Source organism: Opisthorchis viverrini (assembly GCF_000715545.1).
Source record: "Opisthorchis viverrini unplaced genomic scaffold opera_v5_342, whole genome shotgun sequence".
Taxonomy (NCBI): domain Eukaryota; kingdom Metazoa; phylum Platyhelminthes; class Trematoda; order Opisthorchiida; family Opisthorchiidae; genus Opisthorchis; species Opisthorchis viverrini.
Window position 1 is genome coordinate 445,295 of NW_008752002.1, and position 27,835 is coordinate 473,129.

Genomic DNA, 27,835 nt, shown 5'->3' on the forward strand with positions numbered 1-27,835 from the left:
TTTCAAATCAGTCTAGATGGTCGAGTAGACGGCAGTTATGACGACCTCAACCTTGCACAAATTTTACTATTTTTCAAGATCGATTTCAGGCTTTCAGACTTATGAGACTTTTTGAACGTTGGATATGAATTCATTTGATCAGTTGGTCAATGTTGGAAACCGCCTAAGAAGTCTTCCTTTTCGGAAAGGTTTGGAAACAATCGGTAGGATTGTTGCTGGAAGTTGGTCAATGTTGGAAACCGCCTAAGAAGTCTTCCTTTTCGGAAAGGTTTGGAAAACAATCGGTAGATTTGTTGCTGGAACATGTTTTCTGGAATTATTGACAACTAAGAATTAGAACGCTCTTCGTCAGGCAAAACCTGGTCGACAGATTTTAAGAGAGAATACCTAACTAAGATCACTCAGTAGGTGAGAATCTTGTTTTAATCGTCCATCGACATATTTAGCCTAGCTGACTAGTGGCAAATACTCAGTAATTTAACTAGATGGACGACCCTTGCAACTGACCTCATAATCTCCAGTTGGGTGCCTTGAATTTCCTTCTCATGCCGGAATTGTGACCAAATCCCCAAAGAACTCATCCACACCTCCCTTTCTAAGTAATTTGAGGAAGTTTATGGACTATCGATGAGCTTTTATTTCCCAGCAAACAGTTGGTAACCTATTCAAATATTTCATCGTTCCTAGTAGTATGGGGAGATTTGAAAATCCTTATTGTTTATCAGTCGACCATAGCTGAATAGTTGAGTGTTCAAGCCACTTGTATGGTGATCGTGGTCCTGGGAGTCCTGGAGTTCCGCAAGATAAACCAATATTTCTGGTCTTTCAGCATATAACTGGCACACATACAGTGGATAGTCGATTGTTGTTGTATATTAGGGCCAGATTCCCCATTTGGATGTTTCCTTGGAAGAGACCTGATAAATACCGAACCATGACCAAACTTAGTCTCTCGAAATCCTCCCATGGCAGTGAAACTCTGCAAGCCGACCCAGAGAGGTCGAGACCCGACCCACAGAGGTCGAGACCCGACCACATTTTATAATATCTGGTACAGGTTTTGGCCTCAATTCTAGTCCAAAATTAAATTGCCTGAAATTGCTAACCAGTATTCTACCTAGCAGACCCACTTATGGTGTCTCGTGGCCTCTCTCATAAGCAAGCCAAATTTTTTCCGAGAGTGTTCAAACCCCTGTGTCAAAAGGCTGAAAATGTCTGCGCCAGCACAATTGTAAAAAAATGCTTCTCAAGAAGCCCGTGGCCATGGGAAGGTCGCACCTTGTAACATACATTAACTTAAGAGAACGTTTATCACATCAAAAATATGAGGAAGTTTACGACCTTTCACTAATAACTTGGTTGGAGGACCTTTCTGCATTCAGATAATCCAAAGCCCTATTATTTGTCATCTATGTTTAACAAACTTAACGTACGTAAAATAGTTCGTAAATAAGAGAGTGGAAAGTAAAAAACTCTGATAATATAGATAACAGCAATGCTAATAGTATCAGTGATATAGATTATAAAAGTAAGTCCTCCACTATTCGGATATGAATATAAGCTTCGTCCAACATTCGCTATCGGTTATCTGGTGCTCCTGTGGGCTGCAAGAACGTCAAATTCAACCAGAGACGCATAAAATCAGCACTGGGGGACGACAAATTACTTCAAAAAACAAAAGGGCTTCAGTTAGTCTGAATCAGGAGAAAGAAAACATATATATTGTGCTCGAGCAGTCTTATGTTCAATTTTGCGTGTAAAGCAGAATAAGTATCAACGTGGAAGGCATGATAGTTAAGCACGACAAGTCGGTTTGAGTAAAGAGAATCTTATCAGATTATGGAATGAGCAAAGAACTAGTATCAAATCATCACGACCTCGATGGGCAAATCCATTTCATAGGAAGTTACGGACCTGTTCACTGCTACAAATAGAAGGAAGGATAATAGTTTTAAAAGGCGTGACAGGATGCACGTAAGGAAAACCTGGTTCTAATCATACCTTGTGAAGTGACCAGCTTGCGCACGGCAACTTAAAACGATAGGGATGTCGTGAAGCATAATAGGGCATTAGGTGCACATCAGTGGAAATTATTATAGCTCTAAAATCAAGTTGACAGCTGCTTTAGAAAACAAAAAATAGCCAAATTGTGGTTCTGATTCTCGACAAACTTAATAAAGAATAATTCGTAATTTGATGCGAACTTGTCAAAGACATCACCAAAAAGCCTCTTGATTGCATGACAATATGAAATGGCATCATTATTTTGTTACCATATGTAGATGTAGTTTCTTAGCATACCACTCTACAACTCAGAAGTGCATTCCGAGAAACTGTGTGCAGTGACTGGAGTTTCGTTTTCAGTAAAAGCATTTAAGGTCTTTTTTTTGGCATCTAACTATACACACCAATCAAATTTGTTGGCAGCTACTTGCAGAGCTTTACATCATCAGCCAGTGCCTTAAACCCATCAGAAATAAGCTGCCTTAAAGAAGTAGCTTTTGTGGCTGGTTCCGAAATCCCTAGAGCTATTTTGCCAATGCTGTATCTTTCACCCAAGCTTTTGGATGAACCTCTAGCCGCAGGCTGTATAAGGGTTCAATACGAAATTTAGTCTGATTTTAATAATCTTTCGTTTGTATGCCAGATCCATTTGTGCCCAGACTACTGTTTGTTGGTAAACAATCGATTTTGATAAACAGCTCCCTTATACTTAAGCGTGCATATGTTGGACGACGAGAGGGATGATATTACAGAATATGAAAGCAATCTAGATAAGGTATTTTTGTAGCATGGACTTATTTAGAAAAAGCATTAGGGTAGCTTTGAGGTACAAGCCATTGGAAACATATTTGAGGAATTTGAAAACGGCCAATAGGTTGAATTGCGACTCATACCTTGAATTGTTCAGAGCTGCTATGCGACCCTTGAAACGTGCATATTCTCTTTTCTGTCCTGTAGAGAAATGTTTCTTCTGAACAAAGGGGAGACCCTGTATGAAGTCACTAGTGTGAAATACTCTGGAGATACGTAGAAAAACAGCTATAGTAAACTTTCTTGTTAAAAACCTTTTCTACAGGAGATCTTACATGGAAGGCACCACAGTGTCAAAACATCATTTTATCCATTTTCTTGTAAGCTCAGGCTTGTAAAATCACACTAAAATGTAGGGATGATTAATCGACACCATTCAAATAATGGACAGTTTAAAAAACACCTCCGGTGAAATTTACTTAAACTAAACGCTCAAAATGAGCTGTTTGTATAAACTGCTTTCCGAAGAAACCTCATCGCTACACTTATTCGAAAAAATAGCCGAGTCGTTCAACAGCGAACCCAATCGCTACAGGCCTGTTGTAAATACGCCGAAATCAGACCCGGAATATTTTGCATCAGAAAACATTAGCCAATAGGATGAGCTGTATACTCATGGTGCCATAAGACCTGGAAACAACCTCGCTATAAACATTGCACGTACTATCCTATCATAGTATTGTACGGTACCCGCATCAGGCTCTTAAAAAACACTACGCGTGCAACCCCGATCAAATGTCTGACAGCTGCTACACACTTGTAGAACATTTGTGGAAGTGTTTATGAAATCTCAGGTTTCATAGCCATCCTCGGAGAATGATATTAGCAAATCGAATCTACAACCTTGGAGTGACATTCAGTGCTTTTACCGGAAATAAATATATCATGCCTCCGAAGACGAATCGGAGTAACTAGTCCAGCGGCGTTCCTTAAAGCTTCTTCCTGTGTCTTAAGTGCACACAGAATTATTTGAGCCTTGTTAGACTCCCAAGATGGATCATAAACAAACTGATGCAGGCAACTAAGCATGTCAAATCCACGTCAGTATGTACATATCTATACCTGTTAATTCGCGACTGTGTCATGTCAATAAAATGAGTGGGCATCATAAATCTTTTGGGTTTAAATTGAATAAGTTTTAAAAAATAAGAAATGGGATTGAATAAATAAATAAATAAGCTGAGTACGTATGTCATCTATTTAAACATATTAGCTCAATGTATACACGCTATACTAGTAAGGGATAGCCGAGAATAAGCCACGCGAACTCTGGCTCACTATGTTCGGTAAGTCCCGATGGGTTTCATCTGACAGGACTTGATGCTAAATGACGTAAAACCAACACGTGTGGATTGAAGTAGACATACGTAGTTAGCGTTAAATTTAAATGGCACTTTCATTTCTCCTAATTCCGTCTTAGGTATGTTTGTATAGCCAAACGGGAAGTCAAAGTTATCCTCACCAGTATCTTGGGGTGAGTGACAGCTTGCCAGGCTTGATTTTTCAGGGGCTAATTTCTTACGGATAGAGCCTAAGCGATGCATGTTATACAAATTTCTGGCATGTGCATGTTCTGGGTTTGCATAGGTTTTCAGATGTTTTCGTCATTCGCGTGTAACGATACACATCTGTCAAAAGATAAATTCTTTGTCATGCATGATGTTTGCAAGGAGGACATTATTCGAAAAGTGAGCTAGTTAGGAAGTCAGAAGGATTTACTTTCAACTTCTGGAGAGAACCGTGATTTTATACGAAAATTGTCATTGGTGATGGCTTCGTGTCTATGAGGAATGGTTGTTGTGTAAAGGAAATAACTTTGACCAAACCGAACAAATTAGTAGTGCTTTAGATTTTCTGAAGCAGCATGATAGTACAGAGAGCGCCTCTATTTTACAGTAAGTCAGGGTATGTGTATTTGGACCAGTTAGGTTTGGTGGTTTCGAAACCTTGGCAATCTGACTAGCACAGATAGGACAACTGAGCAGCTGCTCGAAAAACGAGCTGTCGGCGGTCAAATTAAATGCTCACCTAATTGGCAAAACCATCGCACTGGAAGTTTAAGTTTTTTGTTGGCTTTTCTACTTGAGAGATACCTTCTTCAGTATCGACCTGACGTATATCGAGCTGCCCGATTCGTGTATATTATACGTAGGTTTACAGTGAGGTAGGAAAAACAGACAGGAACAGTGTGAACTTTTATATGATCATTCAAAAATTCACAATTTCGATACACTGAATGGACATACGATTTTTCGGAGTGTGTAAAACTTCATAAGCCGTGATTCAGGATATCTGTCGACAATCTGGTGGATTGATGGTGATAGGTTGAATCATTCGTAATTAAAATTCCAGTGGAGTTTAGTGTATTTGGAAAACAGTGAACGTGGGCATGTGAGAAAGGGTAAGTTTACTCATCGAAAACTCAATCATTTTAGCGACACCCAAGCAATAGGAGATTATCTGGTTCCTTCAGCAATCGCGAGCCTTTCGGTTGTCTTCGGGAGAAATTTGGACGCGCCGAATAGGGATGTCAATTTTGGACATCTGATCCACTTTACTGGGGATACTAGTACCAGATTCTTTGTGATGCTTCAGTACAAAGATGCCTTCCTCCTTCCCTCTTTGGTTCCTGCGGAGCTTTTAACAGACTTTTTAACAGACCTTTTTGGTCTATCGAAAATTGCACAAATTGTTAGTGAGATTAGTCAGTTTTACCCCCAGAATAGCTTTCGTTCTCGGGAAACGTAAGCCAAGGAGCATGATTTGGTCAAAAAACGTTTGAAACCGGAGTCTCTGGAGACGGGGGGGAGTAATTGTTCTAAGCGGAACCTTAGAATTAACTCCAGATGTTACTACTCCGGCAATGTGCGCACCGATATGTGGTGGTGACGCGCTGTTAAACAGTTTACCAGAACCTGGCGCTTGGTAACAAAAGTAACTGTTTGCAAAAGACTGGAGGAGACCCTCGTCATCGTCGTTATGGGAATCGTCTCCAGGATAACGGCTACTTAAGACGGTCTCATCTTCCAATGTGATGATTCACGTCCTTGCTCAATGTAACCTTCTGCAGCAGGTTGAACAACTACATTGTTGTTCCATAACTGGTTCCGACGCTGGCTGATGCGCACACAACAACAAAAAAGATATCTTTCTCATGCAGCCACTGTATTTCATACCCTGAGATCGTAGAAACTAAGATAAGCCGCTACAGCATACCAGTCGAGTAAACCATATTCCGCGACAATGATAAACGCGGTCCGCATTATGGTTTTTCTCAAAGTATCGGTATTCATACCACCTGAACGATGTAGTACGTCCGTACTAGATTGGGGTTCCGTTGAGCGAATGGTTAGGGTTGCTGAGAACTCTTCTACAGCCCATCACCGGTTTCACTGCTTGCGACACACTCGAGAGGTGAACTCTGCGAGCTGCCGACAACCTTATGTTTTACCTAAACACCTTGGGCAAAATACACTCACCTGCAAACTAAGCTGGTGTTAACGAAACAGTCAAGTGAACCCAAGCTGAATATCTCATTTATGACATTCCCCAGTTGAATATGCTCCACAGAGGCCGACTCATTCTTCAGCTGGTTGGAGGTATTCCTGAACGTACCGAATATAAGTTTGTGCTCCGACAAGAAAATATGCTGCAGTATTCCGAACATTGTACCAGCTGAGACATGAGACAGTCTTTGTGTAGCACATTCAGTCGAGGAATACACAGACGGAGGATTCAGCTAGAAGTTGATTGGGTCGCGCCTTAGCATCAACTCAGTTAGGTATTGAGTCAAGGTTCAAGGACAACAAACTTCGACTTCAAGAACCCACTAATCCCGGTATACGTAGCTTGTTGGCAGAATTGTATCTGCAGTTTTATTATTGGCACCGCATTGTAAGCGAACGGGTCCGGAAGAAGTGCGGCAGAGTAGTTTATTTGATTCGGATATTGTGTTGCTGGTTTCCCTGATGGGAAGGTGTAAAGGCAGGAGCTGTACGTCAGGGAACACTGTAGCAGTAAAGAAGAAGGACGGGAATCAAAATGTATCACACAGTGTCACCAGTAGGTAAGCACAGACGTGTAAAGTGTGACAGCTCTAATAAGAGTTGAGTGCCATGTTTGTTCTAATGAAACAATGGACGGTAATTTTTGCTGAGCTGTTCTTTAGGGTCGTCAAGACATGAACGTGTAGAAGGAATTACGAGGCGATGATTCTAATGTTAGTTTCAGTGTAAGGAATGAGCTCATGTCGGAAACCTGCTGTAAGTACCTTTCTTTTAATTTTGTTTAGATGCCTCGTCTAGATTTAGTGACCATCTGGTAGCAGTTTGCAGTACTTCGAAATCCCGAAAGTAGGTACAACCGGACCCACGATTCCGTCTGCTGTACTTTAATTTGAAGGACGATATGATCGAGGATTAACTGTTGAAAACTCAAGCTTACATCAGTTGACTATGCAAATCATTTACACATAAAATTGACTTCAGAGAGACTGATTTGATGACAAACTTTACTTTTTGCAATGGTCTAATATTATAACAGCATTTGAGCGAATTTTGGTGTTTATGAGCAAAATCCTATTCCCTTTTTATTTTCACTGAAGTAAATGAAGTCGCGGATAGTATCACCTTGAAGCGAAACGATTTTGTACTGCTTTCGCAACAATATAGTGCTGTCATGGTGATAAGCACCCGTGCAAAAGGAAGCCAGTAATGTGCACACCTTCAACCCGCAATATATCACTGAATTAACTGTTATTCTGAAATCAAAATGGTTGCGTCTACATCCTGGCATTGACTCTGCAAACAACTAAACTGAGTTTAATAAGGTGAACAGGAATGCAAAAACTCATTGGCATTGGGATTCCCAAACCTGATGTTTTTGGTACCCTCATGAGCTCTCCTAAGGGTTACCCAGTTGTTTAGCCCAAAAAAGTGACTTATTCAGATGAGTCACTTATGTCACACGTTTCAATCCAGACGCGCCTTCAGACCGCAAATACTACTGAAAACTGCTATTTTAATACGCTACCATTACACCTACCGCACCAAGTTTCCCCCATAGAACTATGACATTTTTTATTGTTACCTGCCAATTTCTTGACAGTTCATGTAACTTTTAGGTAGCGCAAGAAGTTTACACAACCGTTAATAGGAAGTGGGATGTTACGGCATACCCGTCACTCATACTCATCAAACTGGGTGGCAGTGTGTGATAACACAACTAGAGTTGTTGATATTGAATTAAGTCCCACAACCGTTAATAGGAAGTGGGATGTTACTGCATACCCGTCACCCATACTCATCAAACTGGGTGGCAATGTGTGATAACACAAATAGAGTTGTTGATATTGAATTTAGTCTCGGAAGGCAACCACAGGCTGACCATGATTTGTTATAGGTTTGGAACATATCGTGTGGCTTCTCATGGTCTACACATCCTCTTGATAGCAGGAGCCTTTGTGCATAGAATTCCTTGCTTTTGTATTCTCTAAGGCATCAGAGGAATCCACTGGAAAACTAAACGAATAGTTCGTTTTTCTTGAAGACAACAGTTGTGGTAATACATGTCGCTTCACAAAATACCGCCCAATCAATGCCCAATCCAACCTGGTTTGGCCGATTGCCCTGTTTCCGGAAGAGGACATTACCCCAAATCATAATGAGATACCCATAGCAGCACAAGCGCTCATGCCGGGTGCCGTGTGCGCGCCAATCATACGTTCCCCCCTTAAAATACAACAATCCATCCCCGTAAGCTTCAGATTTGGAATATACAGAAAATCCTCATAAACCAGCCTCCCCGAAATCCCATCAGCACTAGACCAGATATCCGCCATCAATATGTACACAAGTAATATATACAAAATCATCGCTCTTTAGGGGTGCAGTTTGTTTGCAAAACCAAAGAGCTACTCAGAATGTGTTTATGTATGTAGGTGTACAGGTATGTTTATATATGTACATGTATGCTCCAACTAAATGCTTTTGGTGCGGCCTAAAACATGGGAAGTTTCGTCTGCAAGATATGAATGGTTGAACTTTTGCACCCTGTCAACCTGATGTTAAAATTTACCTTGCAAAAACGATGCAACATCACCCACAAATATGAGCATTCGAATCTTTGTCCGTCGGATCAAACCGTTGGCGCAAAATCATTTAAAATGGGGCAGAAGACGGTTAAATTAGCATCCAAAATGAACAATAGCACTCTTCCTCAGAGCGCTTCTTCTTTGATGGCTTTGGGCAGCTTCGAAAGAAAAAGCCTCTTTCGTGCTACTGAAATCTTTGTTTCCATCAAAGGTTGACCTGCTCGTCTATGTCTTTGCCTTTATTGGATTTATTGGGCCTTGAATTGTGTTTGCAAGTTGGGATGGGTTGCCATATTCCACACTTCGGGTACAAAACTGTTTCCAGTAACCTACAGTTGACCAAGCAACTGGCTTTCCTGAAGGTTGCAGCAGTTTTGGGACGTTGTTCAAAGTAGTCTGGCCTGAGACGATCGTACAGATAACTTTGATGGTCAAGCATGAAGTGGGATATATTTAGAAAAACCGTCAGTACAGCCCGAGGGTTTACAGAAAAAACTCCACTTTGTTTTTCCTCACAGAGCAGCATGCTTGGGAATGTCTGAATTCTAGCGACGCCATTTCCTGCTATATAATTTCGGTCGACTCAAGTAATCTAACACCCAAGCTTAGACAGTGCAACCTGAATATTTCTGCTGCGCGCCTTTTTCAAACCCAATTCTGCTCCACCAAGTTGCGCTTGTTTCCAGATACCGCAGGAATAGAAGTCAACAATTGGTTCAGTTTTTGTGCAGGCATCTTTGTTAGCATGCATTAAAAGGCTTATGCCGATTCAGCGCTTTCTATCATAGAAGAACCCGACTACCTGAAGGAAGTCAAATTACATCACTTGCTTAGTTGGCCTTTACAGGTCGTTATGTCAATGTACTTCTGTATTCTTCCCACGTTATTCTAGCCTCAAGTGGTCATTCTGATGGGAGAAATACTGTACTTCTCACCCCTGCAGTAAAATTTACCAAGCTTTACAAGTCTGTCTGCGCCTGTATACATTCAGTAGTGTTAGCCGTTGTTCCTGATAGTAAGGGAATATACGAGGACAGTCGTGCTGCACAGCTCACTGACCATAAAACTTAGTCGTTTAATTAATTTCTCTTAACAATCGTTGAGTTGGTTGAAAGCAGTGGTAGGCTCGCCCTGTCACGGCTTTTAGCTGGTAGCTTTGTACGACAAAAATCAGATACCAGAAAATTGTGGTGGCTTTCTTCGATGAGGTTTTCGGTTATGGAATGAGATGATAGCACTTACGTTGCGGGTCTATTTCCTACCTTTTTCACTAGTAGAATATTATCGCCTAATTTATATTGCCTGAAGCCTAATATCGGAAGCCTACATGCATATGTATACTAGGCGTACTCTTGATTGACACACCTTATCTAAGCAGTCAGTTTGAATCAGTTTTTTAAGCATAGACCATAAGCAAGTTGCGCTGGTCCAAGTCTCACCACTTTCGTGCCTCAAAGATCTCTGCTGGAGGAGATGGGGCTAAGTTTATTGGTCAAGTTTTCCAAACGTCTTCAACAAGTAAGAAACTGACTCCCAAATGGTTGTATCCACGGTGCGTTTAGCTTGAAAATGTCCCATGAGGTAACCAGTTAGCTCTACTTGTAAAAAACACAATGGTCCTTGCGAGGCTGCGATGTATTTGCTGGAAGAGATCTCGTTCATTATTCACAAAGGGAGGGCCCTGCGTCTTCCTTTATGGTGAAAAAATACGTATCCATGAGGCGAGAAATCAAACGAAATTGAGCAAGTGCTCCTTCTCGAAAATCGAAGCCTGTAAGTATACACATTTTTGCTTTCCAAAGAGCGATACCAAAGAGGGGTGGCCTGCTTGTTGTTGTCGGGTTTGTTTGGAGCGCTGAAGAAAGAAAGCTGAGGAATATAACGAAGTCGATTCAGATATGTTAAAAACACATTATGGTGGGCGCTGTAAACAAATGCCAGCATGCTTCTGTAGTCCTCTTTCCAGTTCTTTCGGAAGTTACTCTTTTTCATCGATGCGTTCATTGAAAGCAAGGACGTGGAGCATGAAATGATTAAAAACACTTTTGACAGCCATTTTAAAACAGCATGTTCTGACGGTTGCGGAATTATTCTTCTGGGTTTAACCTCTCACACATGAGTGGTTGATTTCGTGCTAAGCTTCTCACTAACCTCTTGTTTTGCGTGCAACAAACTGTTTTCGGACATACTTTGGTGAAAGAATGAGTCCACAATTATCGTTTTCTTGCACCCTTATAAGTTCAAAAGTGAGCTATCTATCCAGTTTGATCCAAAGTTGCTGTCGCTTAACATAAACGTCCATTATACAAGTCAACGACATCGTGAGTCGTAGTATGTGCTCATACTAGGCCTATCCATCCAGCCAGATGAAGAAATTTCGTGAATGAACATTCCCGTCAGCTAGCCTCCCCACATCGGTAATCCGTCTGTGCATCCAGGCCACACGAACTGTTATACAAATATAGCTTGTGAATTCTAGCTTGATACACTTCATTTGAACACCTCATTCAGTGGAATGGGCTGGTGAGCTACCTTGTGTTTCACGGTTATTAACTATACATACCATACAAATTCAGCTGGCAAGAATGTACTGAGGTAAGTCTATCTGGCTTCAAACAACTTGTATAAAAGGCAGGGGTCGAGGCCACCGCGTCAGACAGAGCAGTGACAGTCTTGACGGAATTTATTCCAAAGGGAAGGTATGAATGAGAGTACAGAATGACTGACCCACCAGAACCCATCGGTTGTTCAGCTTAAAAGGTTCAGAGAGCATGAAATGGCTCCGCATCGCTTTTGTCGACAGCTGATTAACCTCTGGCACTGCCGGAAACCTAATCATCTTTCTTAGTTATCCCGCGACTTTGACCAGCCGAAATACAGAACATGAAGTCTGTCATCTCCGAGTCGGTCACCTCTGGCCACATTTCTTTGCTTCTTTCATATATATCTAGAAGAGGTTTGATCTGATCCGCTGGCTATCGAATTTGAATTGCAATGTTTCAGAAACACGCATTTCAACTCTAACTGAAGTCATTCAATTATCTAAGGAACAAACTATGCTAAATGAGGTTTTTCACCTCGACAGTAATCCGGCCTTTGGGACAGGGAAACGATAAAACAGCCTGATCATTTCACAAACACGGACGCAATGAGCGGTTCCGTCTAATAAGGCCATGCGCTGGTAGATAATGGGTTCATAAATTCTTTGTAATTAGCTAATTACTCGGTCATCTCATTTGTTCATCTTAATGAGATGGCTAATTGGAAGCGGTTACATACTGTTCCATCAGCTTGACCACTACTTCTAGGAATCAATAGGATTTCGTTGTTTTTGAGAGGTAACTACTTTTGGAGTAGAGAATAACCCATAGTTCGTGAGTACCTTAAGCGGAAAGGTTGCTATATTGCAGAGGAAGTAGTTACGGAGAGTTTTCACTCGACATATGATCTTTGAAAAAAGTTGTCTTACCAGACTTTGAGCCGAACTTGGTTTCTTCAGGCTCACTTGCTGTTACTCCGGAAGAGACTTGGTTTTCTTTCACATTTCTCAGTATTCCAAACTACTCCGACAGGAGCGTCACTATTCCACCGAGTTCAATCAGTCCTCATGAAGGGGCTCTTGATCGAACTAAAATTTGAAGAGGAAATTTCGTATTTGATTGACAAAACATATTGCTCAAGAGCTTTCTGAAAATACTTCGACAACACACAAATGTCTTTGCCGTCTTTAAGGCCCATTCGGCAGGTATAGTCCCCGAGTTCTTAATGGCCTCCCGTTAAACTTGAATACGAAGATGTACATAGTTGGCAAAGTATCCTCATATGCTAACTACATTATTGTTGGTCAACTAAAGCCCGTCGTGAGCGAGAAATTAAGCTGGGATTGTGCCAAGTATCCTGTTAACTGCAATTTGATTTTCAAATAGATGAAGCAGGTTTGTTCTATCATCACATAAGTGAACTTTCCCAACAGGCGTAGTCACCACAGCACCCTGGGTGGAGAAGCTGAGAAAGAATTGCAACCACCAACTGCCGAAGTCTATTTTTTTGGAGCTCTAAAAACCGACACTAGTGGAGCTTTACCCCACTCTCACCACTCCTCTTTTTAACTCAATAGCAGTGTCTCTCCTGCTGCGCGGCACTTTGCGCAAACCCCTATCGACTGATGCGGCTTTTCATTTGCATATTGAGAGAGCACAAGTGTGATCAATACAGCACACGACAGGCACACGGTTATCATAACATAATATGCATGCGATCCATGGTCAGGTTTGAGGATCAGAACTTACGTAAAAAATTGGGTTGTGTGTGCACGGCTTTCTGTTGTCAGTTAACACACTATGACTACAAAACCCATGAAATCATTTGTCTTTTAGCGTGTTTGCGCACGAAACCATTGCTCGCCAGGTCCATCTACTCTGTTCAGGCCTTCTTCCAAAATATAAATGGTCTGAAAACTATAGATGGCAGAAGGTCATAGTAGACTGCTGATGGAAGCGTTCATCTATGGTCATTTGTTCCAGCTGACACCCGAAATATTTCCTATCAATGTCATGCCCGTTGACAGGTGGTACGATACAGTGCTAAGAATGGGCGGGACAATCATGCCCAAACGCATCGCAAATTAGCATAGCTTTAATGTAGGCTAATAACCCACCAGCTTATCCGGAGGAGAGTACAGGTAATTATTCGGAGGAAAGATTTTCCGAAAAAACTTCTGGAAGTTGATGAAGAAGGCTTTCTAGAGATCCTAGCTCAAGCGCAACTGCTGTAGCACACCCTGATAAACCGTCCGCATTGAGCGATACACTAAGTTATTTTATTTCCCCCAGATGACTTGGCTTCATCAAAATCATACCGTACCTTTCCCGTAAACCTTTCTGAAAACTTTCTGCCAGTGATGCCTTAGTGCGTCTTTCTTTGCTTGTAATTGCATTTGTGATTGAGGGGTAAAAAATCCATTCCATAAAGAAACGGAATTAAGGCTCTGTTCCTACGGTTTGTAGGATTTTTAGCTTCTCAATGGTTTCAGACCCAACATTCTCCATCTTTATAACGCAACCGTTGTTACTTATCCAAAGTATCGCATGCTGTCTAACCTTACAGTTCCCAAACCGGGGCGTGTTCAGCTTCTTTAGAGACAATACCCATTATCTGTAGGCTTTGGCATCTGAAAGAATGTTCTGTTTTCGCCTTACTGGAAACGCTACCGTCATAAGAGGATACTTACAAAGGTTCCCCAACAAAAACTGCGCCATATGTTCTACAGCAGTTTCAAAAGAAATAAGGGGTAGGTTAAACGAGTATCCGAGGTAATCTTTCCTAAACACTTTTATGCCTTTGGATGAAGCACACAACGACCGGATTCTAGCAGATTCTGTCGTACATTTTAACACAGAGCATTGACTATTGAAAGGAGCAGGTCTAAAACGATGGCGCAAAATCGGAATTGTAGACATTTTGCTTTTTGACAGGTTATCATTCTGAGTCATTTTACTGAAAGTGAAACATATTTTACTCAGATTTGCCGATCATTTTTCATTCCATACTACTGTAAGTTAAGCATACACCTCTGTTCATCCAGGATATAAGTATGACCAAAGTGTCTGGTCCGTTTTCATGTCCAGTTGAGAATTTCTATCAATCGGACATTGAAACTGATCAGACATTGTGGTCATATTTAAATCCTGGGCGAACAGTGGTGTATGGAATGAAAAATAATCGGCAAATCTGAATAACATGTTTCGCTTTCATGCGACGGTTACTTGAAATGGTCTTCCAAGATTTGTTGTCTTGAGTTTTACTAACCACTCCTGGTCGACAGCCTTAAGTTTATCGTCATCCTCAGCAAATTCTTCGCTGTGCCTGTAGCCTATTAGACACCATCAATTCCAATTTGGTCACAGAGGATATCAGGTTTGACGAACATACCGCTTCTATAAGTCCCCTTAGGCCATACAAATACAGGGGTCAAAACATCCAGATATGTATATTACTATCAAGGGGCTTTATCTGTACGCGTGGAACTGCGGTTGGGTTCGGCCACGTGTGATGGACTGTGTGAACAACGGATCAATTCGAGATAAAGTCAAGCAAGCTGGTAACGGTCTTCTCGGCCCCGAGGGTATCAGAGTTTAAATCTCCTTCACTTCTGGAAAATCCGAAAATAGGAAACTTCCCTCTATTGCATGCGTGCACAGTGAGCACACAGTCAGTTAGACCGGTTGTCACATCTTCCGCGCAGTGCTTCATACAGTGTCATCACCAAGTGTTGGTTTATTTCTCTCTCGCAAATGACACTGGCACGGTGAGTGCACGAGGGTGCAAATCTGTGACCCCAAATCCGAGTTGGGAGTCGCCGTGAAATGGGAATGGAAGTGAGTCAAAACGTCTCCCCAACGCTCACTGGGATTAACAGAACTTTTAGGGAAAATAACCGATAGCAATCATCATAAGCCATGTGGATGGGAGAAAAAATGGAGTGCTTTTATTACTTTTTCTTTTTACCTCTTTAAGTTTTCAAGCCAGTTGACCACAGTTATATTCTCTTGAATTCTGGGAGCGATTTCTAATAAGGAATGTTACCTGTTATCAAAGAGTATTTAATTCCCATAAAGAGAAACGGACTTATGAGGGATAGCGAAAACCATTCTTATAAGATTTTTGCGAATCGTATGATCGAATGAGAGCGCACGATGTTCCGTGGTGATATAAAGTGCTGGCTGGCTGTGGCAAAGCTCGCCACGGTACAAAGAGTAGGGAAAAAATTGAAGTAGCCGAAATTACAGTTCAGGACAATTTGTAGATTAGGAGTATATCTTAGTGGTAGACAAAAAAATTGAGTGAATTGCGGTAGACATAGCTTGTTTACCAGAAAGTTCCAAATAAACCTACATCCACTCCCACTGAATTTATTGCCTCGTATGTTGACCAACCACCAACTGCCCCCCCCCCGCCCGAATTTGCCGCATAATTTTGGCTACTCATGAGTAACAAAAATGTCCACTGCATGGGAAATTAGCAGGTACGATGTGAAGGCATCTCTTGGACACTCTAGAAAACACTTTGCATAATAATATTTTCTAGTAGGATGTAACATTAGGTGACTGCTGGCAATATGAAAATTTACAACTGTTCTCACCTTTAAAAACGACCCTAATTTTTTTCGGAGGCTCAGTATGTTTCCCGAATTTTAGCTTGAGTAAGTAATTTTTTAGTGTCCATGTCAAGCGCCACGGTGGCCCAAAGTATTTGGAAAGAACAGAGACAAAAGTACGTTTGCAGCCATAGTTGGTAAAATAACAATATGGATCCCCTCTGACTGCGAAGATCCCCAGAGTTTACCAGGAAAAACTGGTACTATAATGTAAAGTAAATAGAATACGTTGCATAGGCGTATTACACTACTCATAAGGTTGCTGAAAACTCTTCGACAGCTCACGACCGGTTTCACCCTTCTTGAGGCTCATCGGGTCAACGCAGTCCCCGAGTTTCCGTCAAACTTACGTTCCGACTTAAATACAAACAGAATACAACCTTTGGATCCACAATAAGTGGGCTGACACTGTTCTAAATTGTGGCGATAACTGTTTGAAGGATAACAGCGTACCAGTGACGATACCGATGATAAGTATACCAAAGGATGGGTGCTTTATTTGTTACGCAGCCGATATCAATGCTAGGTACTAAAACCCTGATCATGAGTGCTGCAGAAGCAAGTGAATGCTTTGCTAGTTTCTGGCAAATCCAAAAAAGAAAAGAAAATTAAAGGACCATTATTTATCTTAACACAATTCAGTAAGCTTGTTTTGAGGATGGAAAAATCTTACAAGGAATGGTAGTTTTTCTCGGCCATTGTGGTCTGCAGAAGCGGCGTTAAACAAATATTGTTTCCTAGATGTAATAAAAGAGTTATCGCAGGAGCGATAATTTACTTTTCTTGGCTTCTCAGCCAGTACTGTGGACTTATTTTTGATGGACCGGTCGTTCCGAGTCCAGTGCTTTTGAAATCCCCTGCAAATGTAATCCAAAATTCCGTGGGCGAAGCGGAAAAATCGATGCTTCCACAGGACGTGAACAGCGATAACTGTATCGCATGTTACAATACGTCCGCCTTGGAAGCGCACCGCCCTTGTTGTTGCCTAATGTACGTGCACCTGCCAGACAGAAATCCTAACTCGCACTACGTTGCACGGCTGCGTAATGCTTTTAAGTTTAGTTGAACGCCATAAAAATGCGGGGTAGAAGGCTTGTAAGAAATTTCTTCACAGGATATTTTCACTGTACACTCTTTTTACACACATAGACCGAAAATTGAAACGTTAATCAGCCACTATCCAGCTTGTTAGATTCAAGCATCTTTCTTCCTCGGTAACCTTACAGTGTGGTAACATTTTCGGAGGCTACGAAGATTCCTTGACTTTCAGAAGAAGTACTGTCCAGCCTCTTGCTAAGTCCGTGGATTATATTTCCCTTAATGTCCGACAGTTCACAAGGAAAGACTGAATGATAGCGACTCGGATAAGCTTTAACTGGTAGATGTTTGCCTGGCGAAATTTAACGCCACTTCCAAATCTGCCGGAAAAGTCCTAGCCAGTGACTGACGGTGATCCCATCGTTTGTGTGAGCTTTTTTAAATGCATCGATACCTGAGAATAATTCTTTAACTCTCTGAATAGTTTTATATATAGGGTGATAATTGCGTTTGGGTCGCCTCCAGAGTAATATAACTTTACGACGCTTATTTGTTAACCTTCAGAAGACTTTGCAGAAGATATGCGTCTGCCGAATAAGCTCACAACACTATTGAAACAGTACGGGTTTCCTTGGTTTGAATGCACTGTTTTTGTGCGCATTTTAAGAGTTAATATGGAATAAAAATCCTGCAGGAGTGCTGTTGCTGCGCCAGTTATCCCTGAGGAAAACGAGACTAATAGCAGGGGGCCTTCCAAAGACAAGCAAGTAAAATACTGGCGATTTCTGTCACCAATGACACGACGCTATTCTTGTATATCCTTTTGTTATGTCCTAACCTAAAACGCTTGGGGGGACTTCGGAAGCTAAGCTTGGGAAAGGCTTTTTGATAGCCCAGCTAGCAACAAAGTGTCTTTTCAGCTTAACTACATATCATTATGAACATAAAGCAGACGGAGCTTACATAATTAAGTAGTACGCTACTGATCAGTGTTCCCTCCTTGCAAATGACACGCACCTCGAACCAACACTAAGGCATCCATCTCTCTTGGGCTGAGTAGAATTCGTTCATCTTAGGCGGCACGGACGTTGTTTGCATACATATTTTCTCAAGGACAAGCATATACACTTTGCCATGTAGGCTTGATTATTGCTGGGCCATGCTGACAATTAATGGCTGCTTCCATGAGTGGGAGATGAGTGTTCAACACCTGGGTAACTGCACCAAAACCAACATGCTCACTATTTAGTCAGCTCAAGGGATTCTTGATTAAATCAGTTAAGATAAATGTGCCACATTGTCTGCTTTGGATATCACATCTCTCAGGATTTCAGCCTGGTAAAGTCTCATTTCGAATTACGCAGGCGTGACGTTAGCGCAAAACCATAAGTTATGTATAGTATAAAAAGCACTGGTACCTACTCTATGTGCAATCAAAGTTAGTGTATGCCGAATGTCATTTAAACAAGCAACTAAAGACAAATGTTCGGAGCACTTTTTTCTTATTGATATATTTCATAGACGCCAAGAAAAAGTGACATATCCGAATGTGTCCGAAGGACGACTCTGCAGCCATCATGAAACATTTGAAGACAAAAGTCCGATGTCTGAATCAGGACTTCGCTGACTGCCTACTAGGTTAGACGCTTTGTCACTATAATGGAAGGCAAAAAGGGAGAATATCTGAAATAAAAAAACCTACCTTTGACATGTGTGGTGCCCGCTACCAATCTGAACTTATCCTCTTTTGACGCCACAGGACCGTGAGACGGCAATGGCTCTGGAAGTCCAACGGGCTTTTGCGGCGAACTTTGACAGATTTGCCGCGCTGTTTTCGCCTTCCTTGAATGGTGGACTACTCAACTACATTTTCCAACCAGTCGTCGTTCCTGGTGCCAATGAGACATTGCTGACAGTTCCACAGACTACGGGGGCTTCCTTTGCTGCTTATCTCAGTGAATTGCTGCTGAGGTTCAATAAAAACAACCCGGTGATAGAAGTTTTACCACAGAATGTTCAGCCAACTCAAATCCAAGTCACATTTTATCCTATTCAGATTGCATTGGGGATCATTGCATTTCTCGTGACTTTTTGCATGTTAGTTGTCCTAATTGTGGCTCCTTGCAAGTATTACACAGTTTATAAATATCGGAAAAATCGCTCAAAACACAAGACCCACTGTACTTCGAAAACTACAATAATTGAGGAACTAGAAACGGTAAGTCGTTAGTTCGATACTATATGGATTTTTCCAGATTAGGCAGAGTGGAGAGCCGTTGGCTTATCCACTGATTTATACATTCTATTTGTAAACACCCCATGCTAATCGACGTGACTTTCCCGCAAGTTAACAGCTAAACCAATAACCAAAACAAAGGCCAATTGTCTCACTTTCGGGAACTCCATCTTAAAAACTTGTAAAAGATATGCAGAGAAGTTTCCAAACCTCTTTTTCTGGATCCTGAAACGCTAGCGACGAGACTGTCCGATTTGTGTTTGAAAGACGGAGATCGTGTTTTCTTCTTAGGTTCCGTCACCGTAAACCTTAGTAAACCCCAGCTAAATACATGGAGAGAATGGCAGTATTGCATCGAAGTAATCCAGCCACGAAGAGCACAATGAGACCAAAAAGCCAACGATAACTGTGAATTTTTGCAAATATTCTTGCCCCAAATTTGACAGCCTATATAAATATATATATATATATGATTAAATGAACCACATTGGGGCCACCGGAGTCATATTTAGCGCCTAATCGATTTCAAAAAAACTGTTACGTGTCATACTAACAATCAGCCGCTCCTAAATAATGTGTCAGAAACGTAAATGACAGCTTCATCGTCTAACGAATTCCCGTACAAAATGTAAATGTCTAAAGGTACGCTTGATGCTATTAACTCTATATTTAGCCTAAATCGGGGGCCCTGGTAATAATTTTTGAGTATTTTGATAGACAAGGTGGTGTATGAGAGTTTCGACGCTATAAATTCACGGGTGGAAATCATAGCATGCCGTTATCTGCGATACAAGTGTGAAGGCATAAAGATGTTTCCACCAGGCCATCAGTGTGCCCATATTTATGGAAGATAAGTTGCCACTTTTCCCAGAGAAAGGGCGATTTGGAAAAGATCGACCTCAGTAATCACACATTCAAAACGCCCCATGGTTTACCTTAACTACCGATGCATAAGAATAATTTTAAAGCCAAAGATTCTGGTTCCGCTCAAAGGCACCTGCTTTGTGCAGCCGCATTAGCAGTCAGCCCGTTGGATCTCTGCTCCGGGCCAGCCGCCTGCAGCCAGGTGAGCCAGACTGTTGGGGCATTGGCTCCGGGACGATTACCTAAAGAAATCCTAACCCTTACGTTTAGAATATTGAGCCATAGGCCCAAGTCGATGTACCCCAACCAACTTCCATTCTTTGACCTGAGCCGCCTGGAAGTGTCACTCGACCCGAAATATCTTAAAGCTCTTCCTCTCCACAGACTCCTCATATGAGGCTTTCTGATTCATTTAGCTGTCGTGACCTGACAGTTGCTCAGTATCTAAACCACTGCCTGGAACAATGGACCGAAAACAAACCCATATCAAATTCATGTTGCTTCATGTTGCTCCTTATAACATCCTTACTGTTTCAAATTCGACAACAAGGAGTTCTTGCTCATACCCTGTCATGCCTTCGAAACGCGCATGCTAGACCGCGGCTCAATCGTGCACCTTAAGCTAGTTGGGGCGATTCCAGATTTCTCGCACTTTGTTCGTCGGGTGGCTGGTGATCTTGATGCATTGTTTAGGTTTAAGTGTTGTGTTTGGCTTGACTTGACTGCGTTCCAGTAAACAATCATCTTTACGCCGCTAAATTGGCTGGTTCAAACAAAATCAACAGATTTCGACGCGACAGACGGTATTTTATTTTTTTTCGAAACTCACAAAAAACGTCGTTTCCAACAGTGGACTGAACACTTTAAAGAACAATTTAGCTGAACTCTGTCGACTCAACTTCTGCGGGTGACCAACTGAATCCAAGTGGGACGTCAAGATCAGTCCTTCTACGACAACAAAAATACAGCAAACAATCCCGCTGCTTCAGCGCAACAGCACACCTGAATCAGACCCACACTTTCCAAATATGGTGGCCAGTACATTGTAGCTGGCCAAGTGACTCTACTTCAAGCTGTCTGGAATAAGGAGAACATCCATCAGAATGGAGCGCCTTGACTGTCGTTCCCATATTCAAAAAAGATGCAAAAAATCGTTCAAAAACACTAGATCATCAGACCAGTGGTTATGTCTTCCAAGATGTTCTCTGGCATTATTCGACGCAAGTTGATCCGTCCCCTGGAGAACCACATTCGCGGAAATCAAGCTGGGTATTGACCAGACAGGGGTTGCATCGATTCTACTCTCAGCTTACGAAGAAATCGGAGACTGAGCCACTCTTTCGAACGGCCAACAATGATCGTATTTCCCGATTTGAATCTGCTTTTGACCGCACCGATCGCCTGAAAATGTGGCAGTCTGTCGCTGTAAAGAATGTTTCTTAGATTCTGTTCTCTTATAAAGGCTTTGTACGTCTTTTCCCGCAGAAGCTTCAGTGTCAACGGCAAATTACTTCCCGATTTCACAAAATAATGTTAGGCCTGGACGTCCCCTTTATTTCTTTACCTTCATCTTCGTAATCGCACGCTCTTCGAGCCTTCTTAGCCTACCTCTAGCACCTTAGAGACAGGCGCTTGCTCTCCTCCACTCGCACCCTTTTAAATTACCTAAGTAGTTCCGATGAACAGTTTGGTACGTGATTCACACATTCAAAGTGTGAAGTGCTGCTGCAAGGTCGGGTGGGATCAACCCAAACTTTATGTCTGCAGGCGAACTAAAAAATGGATGGATAAGTTCGTCTCTCTGAGCAGCTGTATAAGTTCCATCAATCTAGCGAAAGGAGAATTCAGTTCCGAATGAGGATGGCCAGGGTAACGTCTGCTAACCTCCGACATTTGTTAGGCCCACATGATGGATTGACTGTCGAGAGTAGAATGTACGACACCACGGCTCGATCTGTTTCAATTTATGATCCATGATGTAGCGCTGCATGAGCAATATTTTCAAAGGCCCCGTTTGACTGACTATCCGTGCGCGAGTCTGATGAAAACAATCAGTGCGCCAGATGGCCTTCGCGAACGTTCTTTCTCCCTCCATTGATCAGCTGATTACCATTTACAGGTAAGTCGTATGCCAGAGGACCGTCTCTCCACTTAGCTGTCTGCCCCAAGCCTTCTGCAATATGTAGATGACCCAGTGTGATCAGTCTGTGACGTGGCAATGAAGCATGAAAGCCAGTCAACTCAGTCGCTTTAGTAACTGTCAACTCCCTGAATGAGAGCCAAAGGCCTAAATAAGCCAACGGTCAACCACTCTGACAGATATAATGGTCTTGCATCCGAGTTATTGCCTTCACTATACAGCTACCAGTGCCTGCCAAACTGGATAGGCATATCCATCTGACATCAACGAACGTCCTTATCTTCGTTGAACTAAGCTATGCCAGCCGGAGCCAAAGCACTTTGGCAAACACTTGTTTAACTGTGAAAGTTACTGAACTGAATGAGCCACAACTTTGCTCAAGACTGAGAACAGTGGAAGGGGAAAGATGGTACGACATTATCTATCCACGACCAACCAACATAATCGGGCCACTGAGGTAGGCAAGATGGCCGGACTGGCATCACCTCTGTTTCCACGTGTGCTTACACACATAACTACTAAACGCTCAACCAGTGACACAATGTGGTGCTCCATAGCTTAGCGGTGCAACAACACGTTTGGTTCACTTGGCATGTAACAGGACAACCAAACTTAAAATCATCTTGGTCTGTGTGAGACGCTAGCTGCTAACTTGTTTGACACGGCAGTTAAACCACTGCTCAGGTTCATTAGCTGGTTCAACATTTTAATCGAACGGCAATAACACTTTTATTGGCTTTCTTAAACAGATGTCAGCTTATTAACGGAGTTTTTGAAAGGAATCGAACTAGGATGTGCGACGTGAATCTCAAAGACTGGGCGGCTGTCAACATGGCACATTTGGAACAATACGAGATGACAGGAAACCATAACAAGAGACGTTTAAAACATGCCACCTCTGCGTCCGCTGTTGAAAGCTACTGAAAGACTGGATTCATTTAGGTTCTTTTAACCGTGTTCAGCTACCATAATAATTCCAAACATTACAACCGCAAGCGCTGCTACAGCCACCTAGGCATTTGCGAGTCGAAGTGAATAAAACTGTGACACCATTGAGTCAAGAACATTTTATATCAGCTGAGGATAATGAATTACTGTAAATGCTTTTCAATGCGGTGAGTAGCACAGCAAATACTTTGACAATAATATTCTAAATGGTTTCAATGAGGTCAGTTTATTTTAAACGGTTTTGAATAACACTCAGCGAATTTGTTTGTGAACCTCATACATAGGACAAAAATCATTATGAAGCACAAAATCAGAAACTCCCACCAAGACAAAACAGCAGCATTTTTGAGGAACATATGGGAATCTCAGTCCAACAAAGTCGATGGTACCTTGGCCTGGGGATCGCAATTGGAGTTTCAGTATTGTTTATCGTGTTATGCACTCCGTTTGTGTATATCTCTCTGGATGCGGTGGTGGTTGCCATCAGTGGAACTTCAAATACTGGCTTTTCAATCGGGTTGGAAGAAGCAATAAAAGAAGCGTTTGATGGGGCAATTTCATTTTTGCAAAACTTGCCCATACGGGGAAGTGCGGCGACGAGTTCTCTACTTGAAAGTGTACAAACCGATATAGTGGTAAGTAACACAACTAACTAGTGATGAAACACTTCTAGCTTACTTGTTATGGATGGTCATTGATCAGGTCAGAAAGGCTCATATTTGAAAGGGATATCCGATAAAATACACTATTTTAAGAAACCGTGACTTATCAGCAAGCTTGCAGGTCAGTCTACCTAGTCGCTGACCTTTTCAGACAGTACAGTGCCACTGAAGAGAAATAGTTCTGGCCGAATAGACCTGCACCTTCATGGGGTTAGGTGATTACCAGGTTGTGAAGTAAGGGTTAGACAGGGTGGTTAGGATAGTAGCGTCATACCCGGGAAAACTTCACAGCAATTCAAATACCCTTTTATTCAATGGTTTCAGGCATTTGTTCAAATGAAAAACGGCCTGCGGCATTCAAACTGTAAAGAAAATTTTTAAAAATTTATTTGGGTTTTCATCACCATCGAAAATCTTTCTGCTCAATCACCAAAACACTCACTTAGCTGCAAGTTCTTAATCAGTTAAGAGCACAGTACTCATAAGATTGCTGAATACTCTTCAACAGCCCATGGTCGGTCTCGTCACCCCATGGCTCATCACTTAGACGTAGTTTCCGAGTTTCCCTTCAGTCAACTTCACTTCCGACTCCAATCCAGATTGGACACATTTCCAGAAATGCACTTTCCGGGTAATTGGATTTTAATAGTAGACTCCACTGAGTCCTAACTGAATGTCTCATTTATGGTGTTTTCAACTAAAGGTGCTTCACACAGACTGCCTTAGGTCCCGGTTAACGAAATTCAGAATATCCCAGTAGATTATCTAGACGGCAAACATTACTGGTCAGGTTGCTGGAAATCCCTCGGCAGCTTACAACTTTTGTGAAACACATTCAGGTGAAGAATATCATAACAGGTAGTATGAGGATAAATATGTTATGACCCTAAAATGCTTCACCAGAGTTCTTTACCTTTATGTAGGCTCATCAAGGATCACTGAGAGGACTCACTAGCTATCATCTCCGTGGTACTGTGCTACAGGAACACACACTCACCGGTTTACACTGTTGATAAATAACTACGATATTGTTTATAGAGTCTATGGGGAGAATCATCGACAAATTACATGAACCACCTGACTTTCTCAGTCTACTGGAAAAACATACGGGTCCTAGACGTTTCGTTCAAGCAGTAGAATGAACTTTCATCAGCAGTTTGGCTGGGAGTGCGGGGGAGATACTGTTCACAAATCACCCGATCTAGTATACTGATGTACCATAAAATGGCGGGCAACTAACTGAATTTACCATTCTATGTATTGGCTAATATTAACAGAGCTTATGCGATGTGTGTAAAGATCGCTCCTTGACTTCTCGAGCACATGGAAGGACAATGATTTTAAAATGTTTTGAAGTCTGTTTGCATATACACAGCATAGGTCATCCAGGTAGCCACACATTTGGCTCATTACAAACCGTATATAGCATTACCCACTCTGTGTCGGGTGTTATCAGCGCCGTTCGATGTGATACAGTAACCATATATGACACTGAGTTTGTCCAATAATATCGTGATGGACTTGTTGGCGAGATTTTGGTTAGGATCGTAGCAACATTAAACTAATTCTGAATTCTCAGTGAAAAATTAGCTTGCCTCAGATAAGGTTATTGAAATATTGTCATTTGAGTTTGTTTCACCGTATTCGTACTGTGGTAATGCAACTATCGAGTTTGTTAAATGAAAGAATTGCAAATGAAGAATTTTAATCTGACACGTCTCATCTTTCACGAGCAACAGGATTGTACCGCTAAAATTGCAAACACTAACAAGGAATAAAGGGTTTTGAAGGGAAGGATACATACACAGAGAGTGCACAATTTTACTCAGCGAATCAGACTTCAATCATCATCATTGTCAGTTGTAATAACCGCGTACTCGTCGTACAGTCGTTGTAGCTGTCGCAGTTACGTTCACCGATGATTGGGGGGTAGGTAGCTGCGTGTTGCAGGAGCGAACTGATAACTTAGTGCATAAATCCAGCACTGTCAGTGAGCTTTCAAGTGGTGAGGGGGTTGGAAAAGGAGCTATGCAACAGTTTGGATGCACGTAAGCCACTGAGGGCGCAACTGAGCCATGTCTGACAATGTCATCAGCCATTGATGTGGCCTGTCTCTGGGTCCCCATCCAGGAAGACGGCAATGACTGGCGCAGCTGAGTTTGCTGGTAATGGCTTTCATACTTCGCTTCCACCCTCCACGTGGTTGCGCAAAAAGAGCCCTTAGAGGAAGTCGGTCGACTGGCATACGCAACACGTGGCCAAGCCAGCGCAACCTGCGCAGTATGATCAGTTCATCTATCGAGGATGAGTTATTCTCCAGAATACCATTCGACGTACTTCAGAATTGCTGATCCGGTGTTCCAACCAGATTCGAGCAATACTCCGAAGACATCGATGGTCAAACACTGAGAGTCTTTTGACGTCCTCGGCGCGCAGCGGTCAGGTTTCTGATCCATATAGTAATATGGAGCGCACCGCAGCATTGTAAACTCGACCCTTGACAGAGAAGCTGATCTCAAACTTACGTCACAGGTGACGTAGGTTCACAAAAGCTGCTCTGGCCTTCCCAATCTGGATGGAAATATCATCTTTCGCCAGACTACTGGGACTGATACAGCTGCCCAGGTAAACAAATTTGTCTACTACCTCAATCGGTTCATCCGCAAGCATGGGGCTAAGGTCTTGTATTAGCACATTACACTTTGCAGGTGTGAAGCGCATGCCGAACAGTGAGGCAGAATTATTTAGATTATTTAATATTGTTTGCATTACCACGGGATCAGATCCAAGAAGAGCTATGTCATCTGCGTACTCGATGTCTGTGAGCAGAGGCCGGGGGAGCACTTCGACCCCACAGGCATTAGAGGCTGGTAGTGAGTCTCCCATGATCGTCTCAATGATGAAGTTGAAGAGGAAAGTTGAAAGAGGACAGCCCCGTCGAACACCACTGGATGTGGTGAACTCAGGAGAGAGCTTCCCGTAGGCCTTTACGCGACCGCGAGAGTTGACGTACAGGGCCTTAATGAGGGTCAAGAATTTATGACGGACACCTTTGCTCCACAGACACTGCCATAGTGCTTGACGGTCCCTGTGTTCAGTCAACCTTCGAAGAATGAGGCCAGAGAGCACCTTCGATGCCACAGCTAACAGGCTGATGCCACGGTGGTTTTCACATAGCGTCCGCGTACCCTTCATTCTGCAGGCAATTCCTCCTCGTCCCATATGGCGCCAAAAATATTTGTCAGGTGGGTCACCAGTGATTTTCCGCCTTCTTTGAAGAGGGCTGGATACAGACCGTCTGGTCATGGAGCCTTCTCACGTTTCAGTACGGATATTTCGTACCTTATTTCCTTTTCCGAAGGGCGATCAATATTTACATTCCATTCGCCCGTATGCATTACCTCGGTTGGTTGTGTTGCATGAGGCCAGCTGAACTGTTCTTCGAAGAGTTCGTATTCATCTCTCCAGTCGACATTTTTGCGAGTGAACTATTGAGCCATCATTTTCACCTATAGCTCTGCTAACCGTTGTTTTCCTAGAGCCAGATGATCATATCGTTGATGAAGGGCACGGCTTTTTCCCGTAGCAAAAGCCTCCTCCATCTCCCGAGCTTTTGATGTCCACCAGAGCTCTCAATCTTTTCCTAAACTCTTCACTATTTGACGTTTTAGGGATTTGCGTGCGCCGTCGTACTCGTTGTCTGCTGGTATGGCTTTCCTGGCATCAGTCATGGATAACGACCACGACGACATCCAGTGGTCCTGTGATCGAATTGGAGAAGTCGGGCAGGCAGCACTGAACGCCGCTAGCATAGTTCCTTTCACATTTTGCCACGCTTCATCCACATGCTCACTGCCACCACAGTATTGTTTTACTGTGGAGAGTT

General features: G+C 42.4%; 2 protein-coding genes across 2 annotated transcripts in view; one reads left to right on the top strand and one right to left on the bottom strand.

Annotated features, from left to right (window-relative positions):
• The window catches only part of T265_10212 (hypothetical protein), a gene marked incomplete at both ends in the record, with an annotated part of 46,022 nt that extends 19,617 nt beyond the window's left edge, over positions 1-26,405 (bottom strand). Inside the window, 2 exons of the mRNA XM_009176519.1 lie at positions 10,691-10,760; positions 26,287-26,405. Of these exons, the coding sequence (XP_009174783.1) occupies positions 10,691-10,760; positions 26,287-26,405 (189 nt within the window). The remainder of the gene's footprint in view (positions 1-10,690; positions 10,761-26,286) is intronic.
• Positions 1-27,835, top strand: part of T265_10213 (hypothetical protein) — a gene marked incomplete at both ends in the record, with an annotated part of 54,842 nt that overhangs the window by 1,323 nt on the left and 25,684 nt on the right. Inside the window, 2 exons of the mRNA XM_009176520.1 lie at positions 18,859-19,317; positions 23,572-23,922. Of these exons, the coding sequence (XP_009174784.1) occupies positions 18,874-19,317; positions 23,572-23,922 (795 nt within the window). The remainder of the gene's footprint in view (positions 1-18,858; positions 19,318-23,571; positions 23,923-27,835) is intronic.